The 20,438-nt window shown below is 42.6% G+C and overlaps 1 protein-coding gene across 2 annotated transcripts in view; it reads left to right on the forward strand.

Annotated features, from left to right (window-relative positions):
• The window catches only part of arhgdig (Rho GDP dissociation inhibitor (GDI) gamma), a gene marked incomplete at its 5' end in the record, with an annotated part of 57,686 nt that overhangs the window by 17,966 nt on the left and 19,282 nt on the right, over positions 1 to 20,438 (forward strand). For both annotated transcript variants that reach the window (XM_080724183.1, XM_080724182.1), the window contains 2 exons: positions 10,841 to 11,017; positions 14,095 to 14,178. In XM_080724183.1, the coding sequence (XP_080580309.1) occupies positions 10,846 to 11,017; positions 14,095 to 14,178 (256 nt within the window). The remainder of the gene's footprint in view (positions 1 to 10,840; positions 11,018 to 14,094; positions 14,179 to 20,438) is intronic.

Below are 20,438 nucleotides of genomic sequence, written 5' to 3' on the forward strand. Positions count from 1 at the left end.
TATTTTCAAACTGTTTTCATATATAAGGCGCACCTGACTATAAGGCGCACATAATAGACGCTTATGCATCCAACAGATGGAGCTGTACTAAAGGGAATGTCAATGTCAATGAATGATCCATATATAAGGCGCACTGGAATATAAGGCGCACTGTAGTTTTTTGAGAAAATGAAAGGCTTTTAAGTGCGCCTTATAGTCCGGAAAATACGGTAAGTGATTTCAGTATGTTTTTGCACCATTTTAAAATTCGTAAACATATTTTGTCTGGATTGTCTGGATGATGTGAATAACAAGGATTTGGGCCAGGATAATCATGACATGACATTTTTATATTGCCCCGTGCTTGATTTAATGCTATTGTTTTGCTGCTTAGTGTTCTCCTTTGTTGTAAAAGCTGTTAGTTGCACTGCAATGCCCTGAAAGCTTCCCATTTATCCCTGTGTGTGTGTGTGTGTGTGTGTGTGTGTGTGTGTGTGTGTGTGTGTTTGTTGTGTGTCCCAAAGGTCTTGTTATAGCATCAGGGCAGGTTACTGACAGCTGGTCTCAATGGACTATAAAAAACTGGAAATAAGCCCTTACAGCACGTACCTGTACACACCTGCACGCACGCACGCACACACGCACGCACGCACACACACACCTGCACACACTTGCACACACAAGCACACAGGACAAGAACAAAGTCTTTCTTCTGAGTGAGTTATCTAGGTTAAAGGAAAAAAATGCTTAAGAAAAGAGAGAGGGAAGTCAGTACAAAGTGAGCTGTTGTATGGACACAAATTAAAGGGAATTTAACGGATTCATTAAAAGGTATATCAAGTTTTCTGTGTGTGTGTGTGTGTGTGTGTGTGTGTGTGTGTGTGTGTGTGTGTGTGTGTGTGTGTGTGTGTGTGTGTGTGTGTGTGTGTGTGTGTGTGTGTGTGTGTGTGTGTGTGTGTGTGTGTGTGAGAGAGAGAGAGAGTTTAGAGATATGAGCTGTAAATTGACACTAGACACACCAGTGTAATTAATATCCATCGACATCATTTCTGCCTCATAAATTTGGAACAAACGATAGTGTGTGTGCATGTACATGCTTGCATTGGTGTGTGTGTGTGAGAGTGTGTGTAGTGTAGTACTATACAAGCAGCCTGCAAGTGAGTGCAGGCATGCTTGTCTACATGTGAATGTCTTGTGCCGTGTGTCTGTGTGTAATAACTCTCAAAGGAATACAGTGACATACTGTGCAAACTCCCGATTCCCATCTCATCCCAGACTTCCTCTAAAGCTGTCTCCCTCTCCTTGGTTTTATTCGAATGTGTTGATTTAGCTGTAATTGCTGCCAGAGGAATATTAATCCTGAGTGTGCCGCGTGCACATGATATGTGCAATATTATACAGTACGTATATGACACGCTTTTCACTTGGGTTGTGCTGTAAAAGAAGTCAAAAATACTGTAGCATTATTTCAAGGCTGGGCAGAGGATATGGTTTTCAGCCTCATGTTTGAGTCAAAGATTCCTTTCACTTTCATGTACTGTAGATTCTACTGTCGTTCCTGCTATCGTTGTCTTTTAAATGCAAATTCATTTATTTGATAAATTAATTAATGTATCAACCTGCAGAAGAGCTGTGGCTGTGTTGCCTCATGTTTTGTTCCACTGAATACCAATGCCAGATTCATTCTTGTTTCAAATTTTACATAAATAACTTTGTCCACTTAACCCATTGATTTTACCATTGTTTATGCTTTAACTATTGAAAAATAACAGCTGCGAGCCTGTAGATATGCTATTTTTGAAAGATTGTTAAGATTTGTGCGAGTCTTTGTATAGTTTGACCCGATTCTAGAAATGTCTTCTAAATCCTTATTTTAAATCAGTGGTTCTCAATATTTTTCATGTCAAGGACCCCCAAAATTACATATATTGGCCGCGGACCCCCATCTCAAAATATGTTCCAGAGACTCCAGAGACTTGAGTTACAAAAGTTTTGCTTTGAAAATATATATTCAAAGATTTGCAAAATCACAGCGCGCTGTGAGCTTGTACCGTATATCTTTTCTATTTGTCTATAGCTAAAGTATAAACTAATTCCAGGTCTTAATGCGTTAACAGAATGTGACAATGTAATGACAATGTAAGTGTGAGATGATCAGAAGTAGGCCTATTCATATTTGATCTGCCCTTGGCTTCATTGGCAACGTGTTCCAAGACACCACTGGAAACACACTTGACCTTGTTGGTCTTTTCAAATCCTTGCTGTGCACAAAGTGGGGCACACAGCTCAAAGGGCATGTGTTTAGAGACTCTGAATGAATTAGTCATGGTTGTGTTTGGGTGTTACGTTAATGAAACCAATCAGAGTGTTACTATTAAATAGCAGGTGGGCCTGCTCTGTGCCCGTTGCCCATTTTAAATGACTGGCAATTGGAGGAGATGCAAACAAATGTCTGCTGAGGAAAATTGCATTCAGCCATCCACTGGATCAGCATTAGTAATGTGATATAATGATGTCAGGAGACGCGGGGGAAACAGAAGCTCGATGTCATCTACTATGTGGAACAATGAACATAGTGTTGTGTTGAATTCAGATGGATTTTGATTGCAAGCAGTGTGTGTCATTAGGAACCCACCTAGGCGTGCATCTTAATCCGAATGCGCTCCTACAGTACAGTAGGAAATACAGTATCTGTGCTGTCACTGCAATTGTTTTAAGACCAGTCCAGAGGGGCAGCCCACTGGCCTACTGGTCCAGGCACATACCACATAGGCATTGTCACATAGGCATTGATGCCTGATGGTGTCGCCGGTTCAATTCCCGATCCGGACGACCTTTGCCGCATGTCACTCCCCTTCTCTCCCCCATTTCCTGTCAGTCTATTGTTCTATAAAGGCATAAAAGCCCCCCAAAAAATAAAAAAATAAAAAAAGCAGTCCAGAGCTGGTCTAAGCACAATCAGTTTTTGACCTTTCTTACTGTATGTATGTATGTATGTCAGACAGATAGCATTGCACCAAACCACACCGCATTTTAAGACCAACAATGCCTATCAGGGCACAGATGAGCTAAACTAGAAAATGTATCTCCTCCAGGCAGGGTTGGCAACCCTGGCCAGGGCTGTGTCAGTTGAGGGGTGTGGCCGTCAAGACACAAGGAAGCTGCGTGGCGCCCCCTATGGGCTAAAGTGAAAGTGCTTCTGGAGGTGCACTCTATAGAGTCCCTTGCAACACGCAATTCCATTTTAGGTATGATTGGACATGCGTTCATGACATATGGCCGTGTTTTGTAAGAAATAGGCCGCTCCCACAGTTTTGTGTATATAATTAGAGGCAAACAATATGGCGTATGACAACCCTGGTTGTCATAGTCACATGACACGTGAGCATTTGTGCCTAATTTCTTTTTTAACCCTGTTTCTGCATCAAACAGTGACATTTATAGCAGTTGTGGCAGCAAACCTTGTCAGAAATGTGTGCCCAGTGCCATTTAGCACCAGGTGGTGTAAGATACTTTAGGACCCCTTGACTTGCCCAGTGTGTGCCTTGGCACAAAAGATTTGAAAAACACTGTTCTGTAATCTGTACTGTTTATCGAAAAACATACAAATAGATGGTTTTGGTTGCCTGCATAATGTGGCATTTTACATTTGTACTGTAGGTGTGAATTTGTCTTTTCGCTCATTTGAAACCCTCCATTACCAAATAGAACATACTGTTATGCTGTTAAATAATATTCCATTTGTATCCAGCTATGCTCTCTAATGCACTCACCTCAACTCAAACTTTATTTATAGAGCACATTTAACATCGACCAAAGTGCTTCAAAGAAGAAACTTCTGCCATAAAAGACAAAAGACAAAAAGCAAACATAGAAAATTAAAGTGAAAAAACAAAAAGGCAAGCAACACACAATAAGGACCTTATCAGTTTGCTTTTTACTTTTAGTGTTAAAAAAGTAACGTTTGACTGAAATGGCATTTTAAGCCACAGTAATGAGGCCACCGAGAGCTCAATTTGCACCTAGTGTGTAGTTTGTACCGGTCATCTGTGTAATGACGCAGGGGACAGTTTCCTTCAAACGCTAAGCTGGTAATGAGCAAGTTTTACTGTCCACAAACACACTCCACCATTATTATCACATCACAGATGGAGGCGTGCATGAATACACACACGCACGCACGCACGCACGCACGCACGCACACACACACACACACACACACACACACACAGCTTTTTGGCTTATTTACACAGGAAACCATTTAAGTATCTCATTAACATTGAATGACAGACGGATAGAACACAGTACTATGCAGTAGATAGTCAGAAGAAAAAAAAAAGAAAAAAAAGGAAAAAAAATGTGCAGAAAAATACATACAGTAGATATTTACAATGGAAGGGTCAGGGGGAGGGTAAGACTGGGTTAGTTTTGTTTTTACCAGTTACGAGCGGCTGGCCCCTGTAAGTGTTTTTTCCGGGGCGATTTTAAAGGATGTTAGGGATTTACACTAAATTATGTGTATGCATACGCAATACCTACATGCACATTCACTTAATGTGTCTTCTGACATGTTGCCATCTGGTGAACTAGTGTTGGTTTCTAACACACTGCTAGGCCATTACTACAGCTAGCTGCACATTCAAAGTACCGTGTTGAAACACAGAGCTAATTAGTGGTGCAGCTCAAATGGTTTCTTCCTGTGTAGAGAGATGAAAATAATTCATGTGTGATAAAAGATGAATGAATTGACGTCAAAATTCCACCCAAAAAACTCTGCACACCTTACTGCTGAAGGCTATAGCTACCTCCGTGCGGAAATGGCCTTGAACATGAAACAATGGAGGGGAAAATAGTTGTGTGTTCTGAGATGCAGATAGGAGAGCAGGAACGGATATGTGTTTTAATTTTGTATTTGTTTGCGGTAGCCGAATTTAGAATGTTCTGCGTTTTCTACACTAATAGCCCTTACCCGTTCAAAGATATGAGCTCCGAAATGATGTGCAGTGTGTGGGTTATGGGATGTGCACACAGTATATGAGGGATGGAAAGTAACTTTAACTGGTGCTTGCATGCTAATATGTAGGAGCATCAATGTAAGAAATACCCGTTCCATTTAACGGCTACAGAGATACTGTGTACCGATCTGCATGATTTTTGGACAACATCTGTAACAGGGCCAGAACCCCCCCCCCCCCCCCCCCGGCAGGGGGGGGGGGGGGTCCCGAGATAGTCCCGAGATAGTCCCGAGATAGTCCCGAGAATTAAAAAAATCCAAAAAAAAATTTTTCAAAAAAGTTTTTGACCCCCAAAAATGGAGTAGGCATGATAGCAATCGCGAAATTGCATGTTTAACCCCCATAGCAACCCCATCTTTCAAGCATGGCAGCCATTTTGGCAGCCATCTTTGTTAAACATAGTGGCTGTTATCTCATGAATGCCTGAACGGATTTCCATTCGGATTTTTTTGTTTGAAAGCTGTGAGCAATGTGGACACACGTGGTGCATTATCTAGGCATGGGTGTGCATGATCCGTGCACACCCAATTACATGGAAGTCTATGGAGACGAATGGCAGGTGGGAGTACGGAGGTATGTTAAAATGGCGGTCAATGTGTTAATAATACATAATTATAAGAGATATAACTAGTAAGACGTCTCAGGGCGATCTGGCCAGTGATGAATATCGGACCAGATACCCATATACTGTATGGAGACCCCTGGTACCCATATATGGAGATCCATGTACTGTATATGGAGATATGCTGTGAGAGCCCAAACATGCTTACTCAGTTATTCGTTATGTGAAAGTCCTATGATGTCTATGACATCTGATATTATACCCTTTTATGCCCATACATGGAGATCCCTGTCTGTAGAACCAGCCACACAGATATGGGCTGTATTGGCCATCTGTCTTGGCCATACATGGATTCTGTTAGTGTGGTATGTGGGCCGATGTGGCCTCCATATATGGGCATTCCCATATGAAGTCCTAGATATGGGCTTAATATTGATGACATCAGGGAACTCCATATATGGGCATAAAAGGGATTCTGTTAGTGTGACATCACATTGAAGCCAGAGCGTGATGTCAGAGCACAAACATAGACCGTAAAAAAGTGTACACGTCCAAGCATCCAGATGGACGCTTGGACGGAGTCAGCATGTTTTATTTTTATTTTGAAATAATAATTTAAAACAAAATGTAGGAAACAAAAAATATAGGGACCCATAACAATTTTGTCCCTGACCCACTAATGTGTCCCGACCCACTGTTTGGTCAACAGTCTCTACAGAGACATAGTACAGTACATCTTTATACAGGAGACGGTGCTTCAGCTTATCCTCATTTTCAAAGCCAGCTTAATAACCCATCTTCAGATGAATTACCATATTAATCAGGAGAAGAAGAAGAAGAAAAAAGATAAGAAGGTACAGCAACTGTGGAGTTAATAAGCTTAAATTAAATAAGCTCAGCAGTCTTTAGGTGTATTCATGCACTCTGTGCCTTGTATGTCAGTGGGCTGGACCTTGCTCTTTAAATATGAATGTGAATTGACATGGTGATTCTGCCAGGTCAGCAGTCTGCAGATCAAAGACAACGCCATTAGGTTTATGGCTCTTATAGAGGCAACTGGTTAAGCAAGTCCAGTAAGTTAGTTTCCTCTAGTTTTAGTAACTAAATTAGCTTACTAAGTTAGTATATATACAGTATATATTAACTGTTTATAGGTAACAGCATTTATGGGTGTGTGTGTGTGTGTGTGTGTGGGGGGGGGGGGGGCATGCAGGATTTGATATGAAAGTGAATAATTTATTTAATGTAAGTGAATCATTTATGAAGATTTGGCATACAGGGATGGGTGTGTGTGTGTGTGTGTGTGTGTGTGCGCGCGTGTGCGTGCGTGTGTGTGTGTGTGTGTGTGTGTGTGTGTGTGTGTGTGTGTGTGTGTGTGTGTGTGTGTGTGTGTGTGTGTGTGTGTGTGTGTGTGTGTGTGTGTGTGTGTGTGTGTGTGCGTGCGTGCGTGCGTGCGTGCGTGCGTGCGTGCGTGCGTGCGTGCGTGCGTGCGTGCGTGCGTGCGTGCGTGCGTGCGTGCGTGCGTGCGTGCGTGCGTGCGTGCGTGCGTGCGTGCGTGCGTGCGTGCGTGCGTGCGTGCGTGCGTGCGTGCGTGCGTGCGTGCGTGCGTGTGTGTGTGTCCATAATACCATATCTTTACACAGACAGTGGAGTCTACCATAATAACCTGTATTAGTAGTATAGTTGTGTTATCTTCCTTAGCTGTATAAGTATTAGAAATATCACGGTTAGAGAAGAGTCAGACCTGCACCATACATGATATACTACTTAATCATTAATCCAGCCTCTATTTGCCCTGGATGAGGGGAGTGATAAATGGACAGATGGGTGATAGGGGCTGATAACTGCTGACGCCACAGGTTATTCTAAATGAAACTAAACCTAAAAAATATTGGTGACAATTTACAATCATTTGGTTGTAAATTAACCTCGGGCGACGATGAATGCCTGAGTGATAATAATCTATATGGACTGCTCTATTTGGATTCACAGTGAACTATTATAAATTCTCAGCTTCATTTGGAACAAGCCAGTTTTGTGTCAGATGACTCAGATCCCTTTCCCCCTGGTTAATCATGATACGCCTTGAGGCCATTCACAGCACTTCTCCTTCTGCTATTCAGAAGCAAGCATGGCATAATCACAATCTCAAGGGAAAGTTTGGATATTGTCATGCATCCCCATGCAGCTGGAGGTTTTTGGGAGGAGGGAGTGGAGCTGTCAAATTGGCAATTATTCTTAAAAGAAAATACAGATACTGTAGTTTCGATCCTTTCAGATATGTTTTTGCGCATAAGCAGGCAAATCAATGCAAAGAGAGACTTCGGAAAACAACAAGAGACTGCCGCTATGCAGCCCTCACACCTATGTCGCACCGTGGATCCAACCAATATGTCAATATATGGAGATCTCTGTGTCTGTCAGTCCTTGTCCCTTTTATGCCCATATATGGAGATCGCTGATGTCATCAGCATATACCCATATACAGGAGTACAACTCCTGAATATGGTTATGACTGAGTCATAGTTATATGAGCGTGATGACGTGGTCTGCTGGCCCTCCCTCTGGCCGGTCGGTCCTACATACCTAATCCATCTGGCAGTGCATTCAGACAGTGTAGATGCTCGCATTCAGACAGTGTAGATGCTCACTTGAGGACTAACCAACAGCTGCAGCAGGGCTGTCTTTTTTATTTCACAATCGATTTTTTTTTTAATTAAAATAAATAAAATATTGAAGGTGTTTTAAAAATATATATTTTAGTTATAGAGGGAAATTATAATGTATTAAGGCATATTTGGGTTATTAGCCAGGGATCCTTTTACACCTAAGCAAGGGATAATTAACAGTGCTGGGCATTGTTGAGGAATAAACCCTGACAGGGTGATTAGACCCTGATGTGTAGCAGAGGGCTCTTTATCACCCTGAAGGGGTTTATTTCTTAACAATGACGGACACCATTAATTATACTGCTTATTACATGGCTACTTAATAAAGAATGCAATACATTTACACAAAATTGAATAATTAGCTAACAGTAAATACAAATAGTCCATTACCTCATGACTGTGGTGCCTTCTTTTAAAAGAGAGAGCATAATGAGAATAACTGATCTGCTATGCCCATGTAACTTTTTTTTTTTATTATTGAAGATGTGTTATCTCCAAGCTAGTGTATGTTAGGAGACAACATTTTGCTGTCAGGTGTGCAGTCGCATAACATTTAGTATACCTTGGTCAATCCAATACACAGTCGCACAAAAAACAAATGTATTTTGTTACGAGGAGAAACATCTGACTGTGTATTGTATTGACCAAGGTATACTAAATGTTATGCGACTGCACACCTGACAGAGAGACTACATATTATACTATTATAGTATTTTGTTAATGTGGTGCAACCACATTTAGTATCTAGCTAGTTACAAACAAACTGATGGGCACTTTACATTCCAATATTAAGTAATAATTTACGAACGGCTGGTGCACCTCTTGCTTGATGTAATTCGAGCGAACAAGATAGTAAGTTGAGGGCACAAATAACCAAAACATGCAAATGAGGTAGTAATTTGAGCAAACGAGGTAGTAATAAATCCTATTGGTTGGGAGCTTGTTAATCAAACTAGCCATGCCCCTCCTACAGCATACCCAACTTTAACATCAATTTTAAAATACGTGGGACCATAATTTAACAAAACGCACATCATGACGATTAAAAGAAGACTTTGAACTAGCGACTGGAAGCATAAAGTATTTATGACAATGTTTATTAAGGTAATAAAATCAAGTGTAAAGTTCGTCAAAAACCCTTCCACTTGAATGGAGCATTATTCTTTCTGACTCCAGCACTGGGGAAACTAGCAGGCCGTTCATATGGACGTTTTCTTCATATATCGCCTCAACTTGCCAGCTGGATACTGGGCCCTTGGTCACGACGACATCGGCTGACTTACCCTGAAATCAAACACTACTGTAACTGTAACTGTTTTTTTTTTTATATATATAAATAAAGTCGGCTCAGTCAGTCTTGGTGCCAGTGTTAGAAATCTCTATTTTTAAAAAAACTTTGTTTAGTGTTAGAACTCTCAATGATTTATACTGTATGCTTGTTGTAGAAATGTATTCAGGGCTCGTTTAGAAGCGATCCCCCCTGACAGGGTGATGTCATCGCACAGAGAAGTTCAAAGGGTTGCCATGGTGACAGGAAGAAGGCAGCTGTGTTTGGCCGTGTTAAGAGTGTCGCTGTAAATAACGTAGAAACACGCTCACACTCACACTCACACACACGTACACAGACTACACACAGACACACTTGCACACACAAGCACTCATAATTTATGTGTCTCGCTCCCTCGTTCTGCTCCCCATGCGGTGTTAACCAGATCTCTCTTTTCTGACACCCACCTGAACTGTGTTCACACTTCACACTGTGTGTGTGTGTGTGTGTGTGTGTGTGTGTGTGTGTGTGTGTGTGTGTGTGTGTGTGTGTGTGTGTGTGTGTGTGTGTGTGTGTGTGTGTGTGTGTGTGTGTGTGTGTGTGTGTGTGTGTGTGTGTGTGTGTGCGTGTGTGTGTGTGTGTGTGTGTGTGTGTGTGTGTTGCATTTAATTTGTGTGGGTAGTAAAGAAAACTGCTTGTATATGATCTTTATATATTGATACACTACCATTATATACCTGGGTCATTTGGGGGAGGATGGAGTGGGGTGGGGGGTGATATTTTTAAGGGGGGGTGGCAGGCATTTTACACTGTGTGTGTGTGTGTGTGTGTGTGTGTGTGTGTGTGTGTGGATGGATGGTTGTGTGTGTCTGTTATGTGTGTGTACTCTCCGTGTCATCCAATTACCTGTACATAAAGCTCAGGGCTGCTGTATGCACAGCAGGCTCATTATAGGCAGATAAACGGTGCCTTTGCCTAGTACATAGCACTGTTACAGAGCAGTAAATAAACGTTACTACCACCGTGTGTGTGTGTGTGTGTGTGTGTGTGTGTGTGTGTGTGTGTGTGTGTGTGTGTGTGTGTGTGTGTGTGTGTGTGTGTGTGTTTTTGTGTGTGTGTGTGTGTGTGTGTGTGTGTGTGTGTGTGTGTGTGTGTGTGTGTGTGTGTGTCTGTGTGTGTGTGTGTGTGTGTGTGTGTGTGTGTGTGTGTGTGTGTGTGTGTGTGTGTGTGTGTGTTGTGTGCACTTCCATGTTTAGAGTAGGATAATACCATGTTGAAATATGGAAGATACAAAGTGTCATGTCATGTGCAAACATGTAATAAAGACGTGGATGTGTTGTTTTTCCAGGTTTAATGGCGGACAAGGAGGAGAAGCCGATTGGAGAGGAGGAGGAGGAGGAGATCAACCTCAACTACACCCCACCGGCCCAGAAGGCTTTAACTGAGATCCTTGATCTGGACAAGGAAGATGAGAGTCTGAACAAATACAAGCAGACCCTGCTGGGAGCAGGGCCCGTAGTGTCAGGTAGGCCTACTTTATACTGTAGTGTACTGTGTGCGTGCGTGATTGTGTGCACGCACATGTTTTTTGTCTTTGATCGGGTACAAATTGGAATTCCTATTTTGTGTCTGTGTGTTTGTGTATACAGTATGTGTGTTGTGTGTAGGGGCGTCACAAGGGGGGGAAAAGTGTGACTGAGTTACTAGGGCCCAAGGTGGAGGGGGCCCTAATTATTTTACAGCGTGGCACCGAATGCCACGCTGTGAGCTTGTATATCTGCTATTTTTCAATAGTTAAAGCACAAAATAATGCCTAATAATGCAGCAGGGAATCCTTGTACCCAGGGCCCAGAATTTGGTGCGACACCCCTGCTTGTGTGTGTGTGTGTGTGTGTGTGTGTGTGTGTTGTTTCCCTGGGGTGACTAATGCTGGTGATGCATGCTGGTATTCAGTGTTATTGGACCTCCAATAATAGCTCTCACTCAATATAACAACTTAGAGAACTAATGCTCCACTGGCTCCCGGTTGCGGCCCGCACTGAATACAAAACATTGATGCTGACCTTCAAAGCAGCCAAAGGTATGGCTCCTCCATACCTCCAAAACCTGATCAACCCCTACACCCCCACCCGTTCACTTAGATCAGCCAACACAGGGATGCTGACAGAACCCTCGCTAAAAACCCCAGGGCAAAAATCCACTCGTCCAAGACAGTTTGCCCTCCTGGCCCCCAAGTTGTGGAACAAACTCCCTGTCGCACTTAGAACAACGGACTCACTCGCTAGCTTTCGCCGTGGACTGAAGACTCACCTTTTCAGACTCCACCTAAACCCTTAGCACTACAAGAAATCAATGACCATACATGAAGCTAGCTAGCATTTATTTTTGTTTTTAGGTTTTTTCTATAACTTTGATTATACTGTGTTTTTTCTAGATAGATATCCACTTGTATTTGTTATATTGTTGATGATGTACTGACATATTATCTTGTTTATTATTGTAATGTTATCTGCTTATTGTAAGTCGCTTTGGATTAAAAGCGTCTGCTAAATGCCTAAACTGTAAACTGTAAACTGTAGAGAAGAGAGTCACACAGTCATCGCCTGCTCTCTCTCTCTCTCTCTCTCTCTCTCTCTCACACACACACACACACACACACACACACACACACACACACACACACACACACACACACACACACACACACACACACACACATACAATTATATAAAATGACACTCACATTATACAGATATATTATGCATGCAGCCAGCCAACACACATACATTCACACTCAACACACGCGCACTGCACGGGCGTGCTGGGACAGTCCTGCTAGTCTCAGCATCTCTGACCCAGCAGCAGCAGTCAGGCAGGCCATGATAGCTGATATCATTTCTGTAGCTCTGACCCACTCTCCACTGGAACGCTACACCAGCACATCTGGATCAGCTTACTGAGGAATGAACAAATAGAATATTTGAGTATTAGCTTTCTGGCAGGTGGAACGACAAGGTATGGGACATACTGTATAGTGTGGATTATCATAAATTAGAATGGAGTTCAAACTTTCTGTCATTCAGGGCAATAGATGTGTCTTAAGATCGAATAGAAAACAGAACAGAATAGAATAGTTATTGTCCAGACTATAAAAGCGTGTTTGGTATTCCCTCAGCACAGACAATACAATTGCACGTGAAAATCAATACTAAAGCGATATTAACTTTGCTGACCTGGTACAAAAGAGATTTACTCCTTTATTAGTATTACATGAAACACACTACTTAACTGACTACATTGCACTGACTGTAATAAGCCAACTACTTTATTCTGTACAAAATCACAATTCATTCTAATTTGAAAGGACCATACATCTCAGTATGGTCTTGTCATTATTGATTCACACAAGTTCAGTCACATATCATAAATATTGAGTAATTGAGTCAACACTGGCTAAAACACACTTATCTCTCTCTTCAAGATACATTTTTAACTTTAAAATGCAGCACTTGAAAGGAAAATTATTATTCAGGTGTATTACAATTCTCCCCAGCAATCAAAACATTTTAATTCCTCAGATACAGCCTAAAATCACAGCTCTTAAAAATCATTATCTAATTTGTATACGGGTATCAGAGTCGGTATTGGGAAGGACAAAAGACAACAATTTGGTCTTCATGATGTCACCACAACAAGAATGTATTTCTGGATTGATAATGCCAGCATCGTTGCATTAGGGCAGTATTATCGATTTGCCTTATTTTTTGGAAGAACAGAACACTTACTAGAGATACTGTTCCTGCGAAACAGTGTGGGCTCGCTCGTGACTATATTCTACAGCGTGCTAACTGTCATGTGAAGCTCAACCAATACTCCAGCTCCAGATTTTCCACACCTCAATTGCACCTGCCTTTGTACTGTCTGTGACAGAACTCACGCGATGGAACTCACGCAACGGAACTCACTCTATAAATAATGAAGATAACATAGTGTTCTCGCTTTCAGTGAGCCCAGAATTATATTGTGTTATATATTGAGTATTAGAAATTATTTCCACAGGTTGACAAAGACATACTGTAGGTAATGTGCTGGACAATTATCCTATTTTTCTAGATGTCCATAGACAAATATTGCCTACTTGTTTGTTTACGAACATTGTTTGTTTACGAACATTCTGATTTGGTCGAGTAGAGTCGGTTCTGTTAGAATATATGGCAGGGTAGTTTTCAGAAGGCTGACTGACCTATTTTATAGCTGGCAAAAAGAAAGCCATTTACACAAAAAGGTCTGTGTATGATATGTGGCTGAGGTAGTGAATAATAAATAGCTGTGTCTCAACTCTGAGGCAGCTGCTACAGAATGTAGACCGTGTCCTTCTTTGACTAGTTCTATGAATGATAGAAGGCTAGGCTGAGCAGAATGCCCAAATGGGATGACCTCCATAGAGGGATTCCCCCTACGTCATAGGTGGTTTCCACCTACTCTGCTGTAAGACCTCCATGCTGGAGATAATTCTGTTTTCTTTTTGTCAAGCTCATTTCAGCGTTACATTTCACCAACTCTAACCCTAATGACCACACCATGTTCTGTTCCCGTCTCTAGATCCGAACATCCCTAATCTCCAGGTGACCAGACTGACCCTGATGTGTGACCAAGCCCCTGGACCAATTACCATGGACCTCACAGGTGCCGTACAATACACTTGTTGTTGCAATCTCTCTCGCTTGAACAAACAGTGACTTGATAGAAGAAGCCTCCCTGCAGGACATACATTCTGCTGTGACAAAGGAAGCATGTTCCAATCAGAGCGGCTGGGTCCAAGTACAGACCCAAGCAGGGAATCCCTACAAGTGGTTGTGTTTTGTGTGTCACTGACCCACTGCTCGGACCTCCAACGAAAAGATAATTTCCCCAGTATAATTCCCCTCCATCCGGACGACCTTTGCCGCATGTATCTCCCCATCTCTCCCCCCATTTCCTGTCAGACTACTGTCCTATCAATAAAGGCATAAAAGCCCAAAAACAAATCTTTAAAAAAAAAAAGATCCAAGAAATTCCATAAATTAGAAAACAAATATTTAAGAAATAGTGAAAATAGCTCACAACGTGGTGCGTAGTGATACATTGTGAGCTTGTAGATCTGCTGTTTTCACTTGTTTGGTCCCGGGGAAAACGTCTAATTTGTCTTTTGGGTCTCTGCAAGCTAAAAGGTTTGGGAACCACTACCCTTTACTATGCAAGTGGCACGATAGTACTATGTCTTTCACCACGAGCAGTACGCAGTGCTTTCAACCCATTTCCCATGATGTGTAACATTAGTTTCTGTTCGAGTGGCTCCTGGCCAACATTCAACCTTTCAGTGTGAGGTTTAATGATTGGATTTGCCCTGCGCAAACACTCCATCACAAGCGGGGAGCGGGCTGCAGAGGGGACACTTTTGCCATGACTAAGCCAAAGCATTACTTCATTTCAGGCTGGTACACATCCCAACACCTTCCATAATTAGCAGACTCTAACCACAAAACCATTTTTAGCCCTATACACAAACCTATACATTGTTGTCAGAGTTACACCATTATACCGCCAGTAGAGTATGCTGGCTTAAGGGCCATTCACCCTGAGTACTATGACTATAACTATAAAAAATATTGTTTTAAAATCGTTCTAAGCCAAGTGGATGGCAGTGTTCACACCAACTAAGAAAAAAAATACAATGGTGAAAGATATATCTTTCACCATTGTGAGCCCTTCTAGTTTAGAAGGTAATTTCAGGACAAGAAGTCACTTGCTTTAACCAAGACGTTTGGTCATTCTCGGCCACTGAAGCTTGCTTTATGGACTGATCTTATACGTTTTCAATCCCTTAAATGATTTAAATTGATAAAATACTTGAATGTTTTCTGCACAGTTGCATTTAAAGCCCTTGAAGAATAATTAGCACCAACCATCAGCCTCAATTGGCTCTGATCACCAATCCGCAATCAGGCTCAACATTTTGGAAATTCTTGGCGAGCAACAAGCTTTACGCAAGAAACCCCAAAGGACGCACAAGCATAAGCGCACGTACAGTACACTTCTTTTTCCACTACATGTTCATGAATGAGTTGAACCATAACAAGAAGATAAGCTTTACCAAAACAATAGCTACTCAGGGCTAGTGAGACATCCAGACTCCTACTCTTATCCAGTGTCCTAATGTATCATAAGAGCTAAATATTAATTTAATCAGATGATGCATAATATATTCTAATGATGTCACACATAATCAATCATGATAACATAATAATATGATCTTCTTCGGTAGCATATAGGGTGAGCAGACGTCCTGCATTGATGAGAACAGTCGTGCGCAATGAATAAATCATGTGTGTGCGGAAGTTTTTTTTAATGTTCCGTTTTCTTTTGTCCTTATGTCCCAGATATGCCCCCACCCCTACTCCCTGCTTAAACAAAAATCACACCCAGTGTGTAGTGAGCGGTGCTATTCATGAGTTAATTTCATTAAGCGTCCCGCAAAGCTTGGCCAATGTGACCTGGGCGGACACCAAACTCTGAACGCTTTGTGTCAAGATGTAGATCAGATGTAGGCCACGCTTCAGAGCTCAGACAAAGCCAGATGTTGGAGCTTAGCTCCCTCCAGGAGCACCGCTCAAAAAGAGCTCTTGAGCAAGGCAGTTCAGTGCAGCCCGCTCCAGTACAGTGTCACAAGGGGGGGGGGGGGGGGGGGAAGTGGGACTGAGTTACTAGGGCCCAAAGTGGAGGGGCCTGGAATTATTTTATACTTTAGCTACTGAAAAATAGCAGATAATACAAGCTCACAGCGCGGCACCGAGTGCCGCGCTGCGAGCTTGTAGATCTGCTATTTTTGAAAAGTCGTGAACATGTGTGCAAATCTTTGAATACCGGTATATGTATTTATTCTCAGATTTTGCTTCTGGGGGGTCCCTCCCTGGAACTAAATATTTTGAGATGGGTGTCCGTGGCCAAATACATAGCCTTTCATTTTGGGGGTCCTTCACAAGAAAACGTTTGAGCGCCACTGACATAGAAGCATAGATTTTTCAAAAAATTCAAAGGTTTGCACAGAATTTCACGATTTTTCAAAAATAGCAGATCTACAAGCTCACAGCTCACAGCTGTGAGCTTGTATATCTGCTATTTTTCAATAGTTAAAGTACCCAAGGCCCAGAATTTGGTGCGACACACCCCTGCCCGCTCCAGTACAGCTGCTCAGTGTCTCTGGCAATAGAAGAATGCAGTCATAGCGGGCAGCTCCCAGGTGTGAAGCTCTTTGTCAGTATTACCTTGCTGCACACGCAGGGTGTGTGCAGTGCTCTCAGCCAGCATGCCCCCTTGGGTGAGCTTTAAACACACATGATCTCCTGGCCCTAACACTGGCTATTGAACATGTTCATCCTGTTGATGTCGTTCTTTGTAGCGGTGTTTTGCGGACCACAGGACTTTTGTTTCCACCAGGGGAAGATTTGTGTGTCCAAGTGTAAGTGGGTGTGCCTGCTATTTATCTGCAGCTCAATGCGCACCCGCATGTGTGTGTGTGCAGCTGTGCGTGTGTGCATGCGTGAGTGCGTGCATGCATGCATGCATGCATGCGTGGGTGCATGCGTGCGTGCGTGCGTGCGTGCATGCGTGCGTGCGTGCATGCGTGCGTGCGTGCATGCGTGGGTGCGTGCGTGCGTGCGTGCGTGCGTGCATGCGTGCACGCACGCACTGTTTGCTTACTGGGCACTATTGACATTTCCCCTGGGAGAAGGGGCCAGAGAGCCACATGCAGGAGAGGGTGAGGGTGAGGTGTGTGTGTGTGTGTGTGTGTGTGTGTGTGTGTGTGTGTGTGTGTGTGTGTGTGTGTGTGTGTGTGTGTGTGTGTGTGTGTGTGTGTGTGTGTGTGTGTGTGTGTGTGTGTGTGTGTGTGTGTGTGTGTGTGTGTGTGTGTGTGTGTGTGTGTGTGCGTGCGTGCGTGCGTGCGTGCGTGCGTGCGTGCGTGTTTGTGTCTGGTCTGCTGTGCATGGTAATCAGGTGTCGACGCCCCTAGCTACAAGGAGATGATGTCATCTCCTCCAAGGATCCAACAGGAGAGGGGATCGATGTGTGTGTGTGTGTGTGTGTGTGTGTGTGTGTGTGTGTGTGTGTGTGTGTGTGTGTGTGTGTGTGTGTGTGTGTGTGTGTGTGTGTGTGTGTGTGTGTGTGTGTGTGTGTGTGTTTGTCTACACCTGTGGATGACTTCTATACTAGGGTGTGTCCACACAGTACATGGACACACGGCAATGCTGTGATTTTATCTTTCCCTCCTTGGTGTGTGTGTGTGTGTGTCTTGCCCGAGTCTTTGTTGAATATAGGGCAGCGACATCTACACACATATTCTTGTCTTAGGATTCCCCACCCTCACAAACACGCGCACGCACGCACGCACGCACACACACACACACACACACACACACACACGCACACTGGCTGCAAAGACAAATGGTCACTTGGTTGCTAGGGGATACTGATCTTGGGCTACCCCGTTTCTTTCTGAGAGAGGAATACAAGGAGTGTGGAGTCCGTTGTTGTATATATACGCCTTACAGTATACCTTATACATGTACGTATATATACACACGCACACACACACACACACACACACACACACACACACACACACACACACACACGCACACACACACACACACACACACACACACACACACACACACACACACACACACACACACACACACACACACACACACACACACACACATTTTCAATAAATTGCAGGCAAGGCCCTGTTGAAGGGTTTCCAGTAGGCTTATAGATCATTACTGGTGCACCAACCAACAGACAACAAACCCCAGTGCACACAATGGGAGAAGAAGCCGATCAGACCCCTTTGCTGCTTGGCCAAGTGAATGGGAAAGTCACATTTAAAAAACTCACTCATCAATTCACTCGTATGTCAAATATTTATTTGCGATTAAACATGCAACTATTTAATTACAAAGCCTCTAATTAATTCACTTATTTTCCCTGCCCTAACGTATCCTGGAAGTAAGACATGGAGGGTATGGGATATCATGTGTTTAGCGTTTTTAACCTTTTTAAAGTTATAGCTTTGCATAGGACAAGTACAGTAGTGGCGTATTGTGCATGCGGACATGTTTGAGTGAGTGACATTCAAACCGAATTCTTTTTCTTTGTTTTGGTTATCTAAACGTTGTTGTGCATGGAGAATCCTAATGGAACTGCAACAATAGTCTTCCTCCCTCGCTCTTCCTCGCCCATGGGCACATTGGCCAGCCACTGTGACGGCGTGTGACACCTGCCTTGTCTCTCCACACACAAAGGGATGATTTCTCACCTTCAGTGCTTTACCTACACCAGGGGTCTTCAACAGGGGGTACGGGTCCTCAGAGTTACTACAGGGGGTCCTCCAAATCTTTGTGTGATAGAAACTTTTTTTCCCCCTTTTTTGTATTAACCATTTGAACCCTATGTGGGTCCATATTCTGAGAACTTTAGACAAAAATAGCAGATCTACGAGCTTGTAGATCGGCTATTTTCGGCAAAGAGGTTTGGTGTAGAGGGGGAAAAGAGCAGACTAAGTACAGAGTGAAAGGTAAAGTGTATTAAGTAGTGACAGCTCAAGTAGTTAAATATGTGAAAACACAAATTGACATGAATCCAAAAAACACTGATGATTGCGCTGTCAAACAATGAAACTACATAGAATATATGAACAGGTTGTGGTGGTCCCTGCTTCATCTTTCTCTCAACTAAGGGGTCCTTGGCCTGAAAACGTTGAAGACCCCTGACCTACACATTTATCAGAGCCACATCTACGCATCTAAGTATCCTGAAGACTAACTTAATACTTAAATTGGTATACAATGTGAACAGCAACGGCTACCAGTCGCTTAAAATAATTCAGGTCAGAGCGATTTGTTCTTTTTTGTTACTGGGAATATTGAAGATACTTTCTATAACCTCTGAGTTATTTGTGAGTCCATTGATAGATTTTTTTATGCATCCCTTAATTTCTTGTTCCCTACATTTAGTTTTGAATTAATTGTTTTTAATAAAACTTTTTCAAAAAACATTCCCAAAAAAGCTATGATTTTCATGAATAAAAAAAAGAAAGTGATTTTTCTGTCAACTAAGAAATTGCATAAATTAGAAAACAAAAGTTTAAGAAGTAGTGAAAATAGCCGATCTACAAGCTCACAACACGGCGCGAAGCCGGGAACCACTGGTCTAGTAAATACAGGGCTTACGTCTGTTGCATATTATTGGGGACAGTTGGATTTCTAGTGTTTATGTGGGAGAGGGTGCATGGCACTTCCTGCGATGTTACACATAGTGGTGTTCCAACCTCTCTTCAGTCCCCGTCGGGCTCGAATTGGCGCGTTCTGTCTTATTAGTCGCGTGCTAGATCATTCACCAAATATTCGAATATTCGAATATCAAAGTCACTATTCGACGTTGTTCACTGAAGTCGAATATTCGCTTATTTTCGTTTTTTTATTGTTTTCTTTTTAAAAAAATATATAGTTTACTAGAGGTTCGCGGCGCTATGCGCCGCTCACATCTACGCCCCCTCGCCTCGTTGTTCACGTGAAAAGCTAATTTTTTTGAAAAAAAAAAGTTTTTTGAAAAAAAAAAGTTTTTGAAAAAAAAAGGTTTTTTGGAAAAAAAAATGTTTTTGAAAAAAAAAATTTTTTTGGGGGGGGAACTATTGTGGCGGAACTATTGTGCCGCAGCACGTTTACGGTCGGACATATTTGACGGCCGACGCACTTCCGGTTAAGAACTCCGCGAATTAAAAAGACTAACGTTACGTTGCTGTAATGGGATGTACATACATGAAGATTATGTAAATGTGATCGGGACTCGTGCCTAAATCATGGAATGTACTGGAATGTGGACAGTATTGCTATTGACTATGCAAA

Source organism: Nannobrachium achirus (genome assembly GCF_963921795.1).
Source record: "Nannobrachium achirus genome assembly, chromosome: 4".
NCBI classification, from domain to species: Eukaryota; Metazoa; Chordata; class Actinopteri; order Myctophiformes; family Myctophidae; genus Nannobrachium; species Nannobrachium achirus.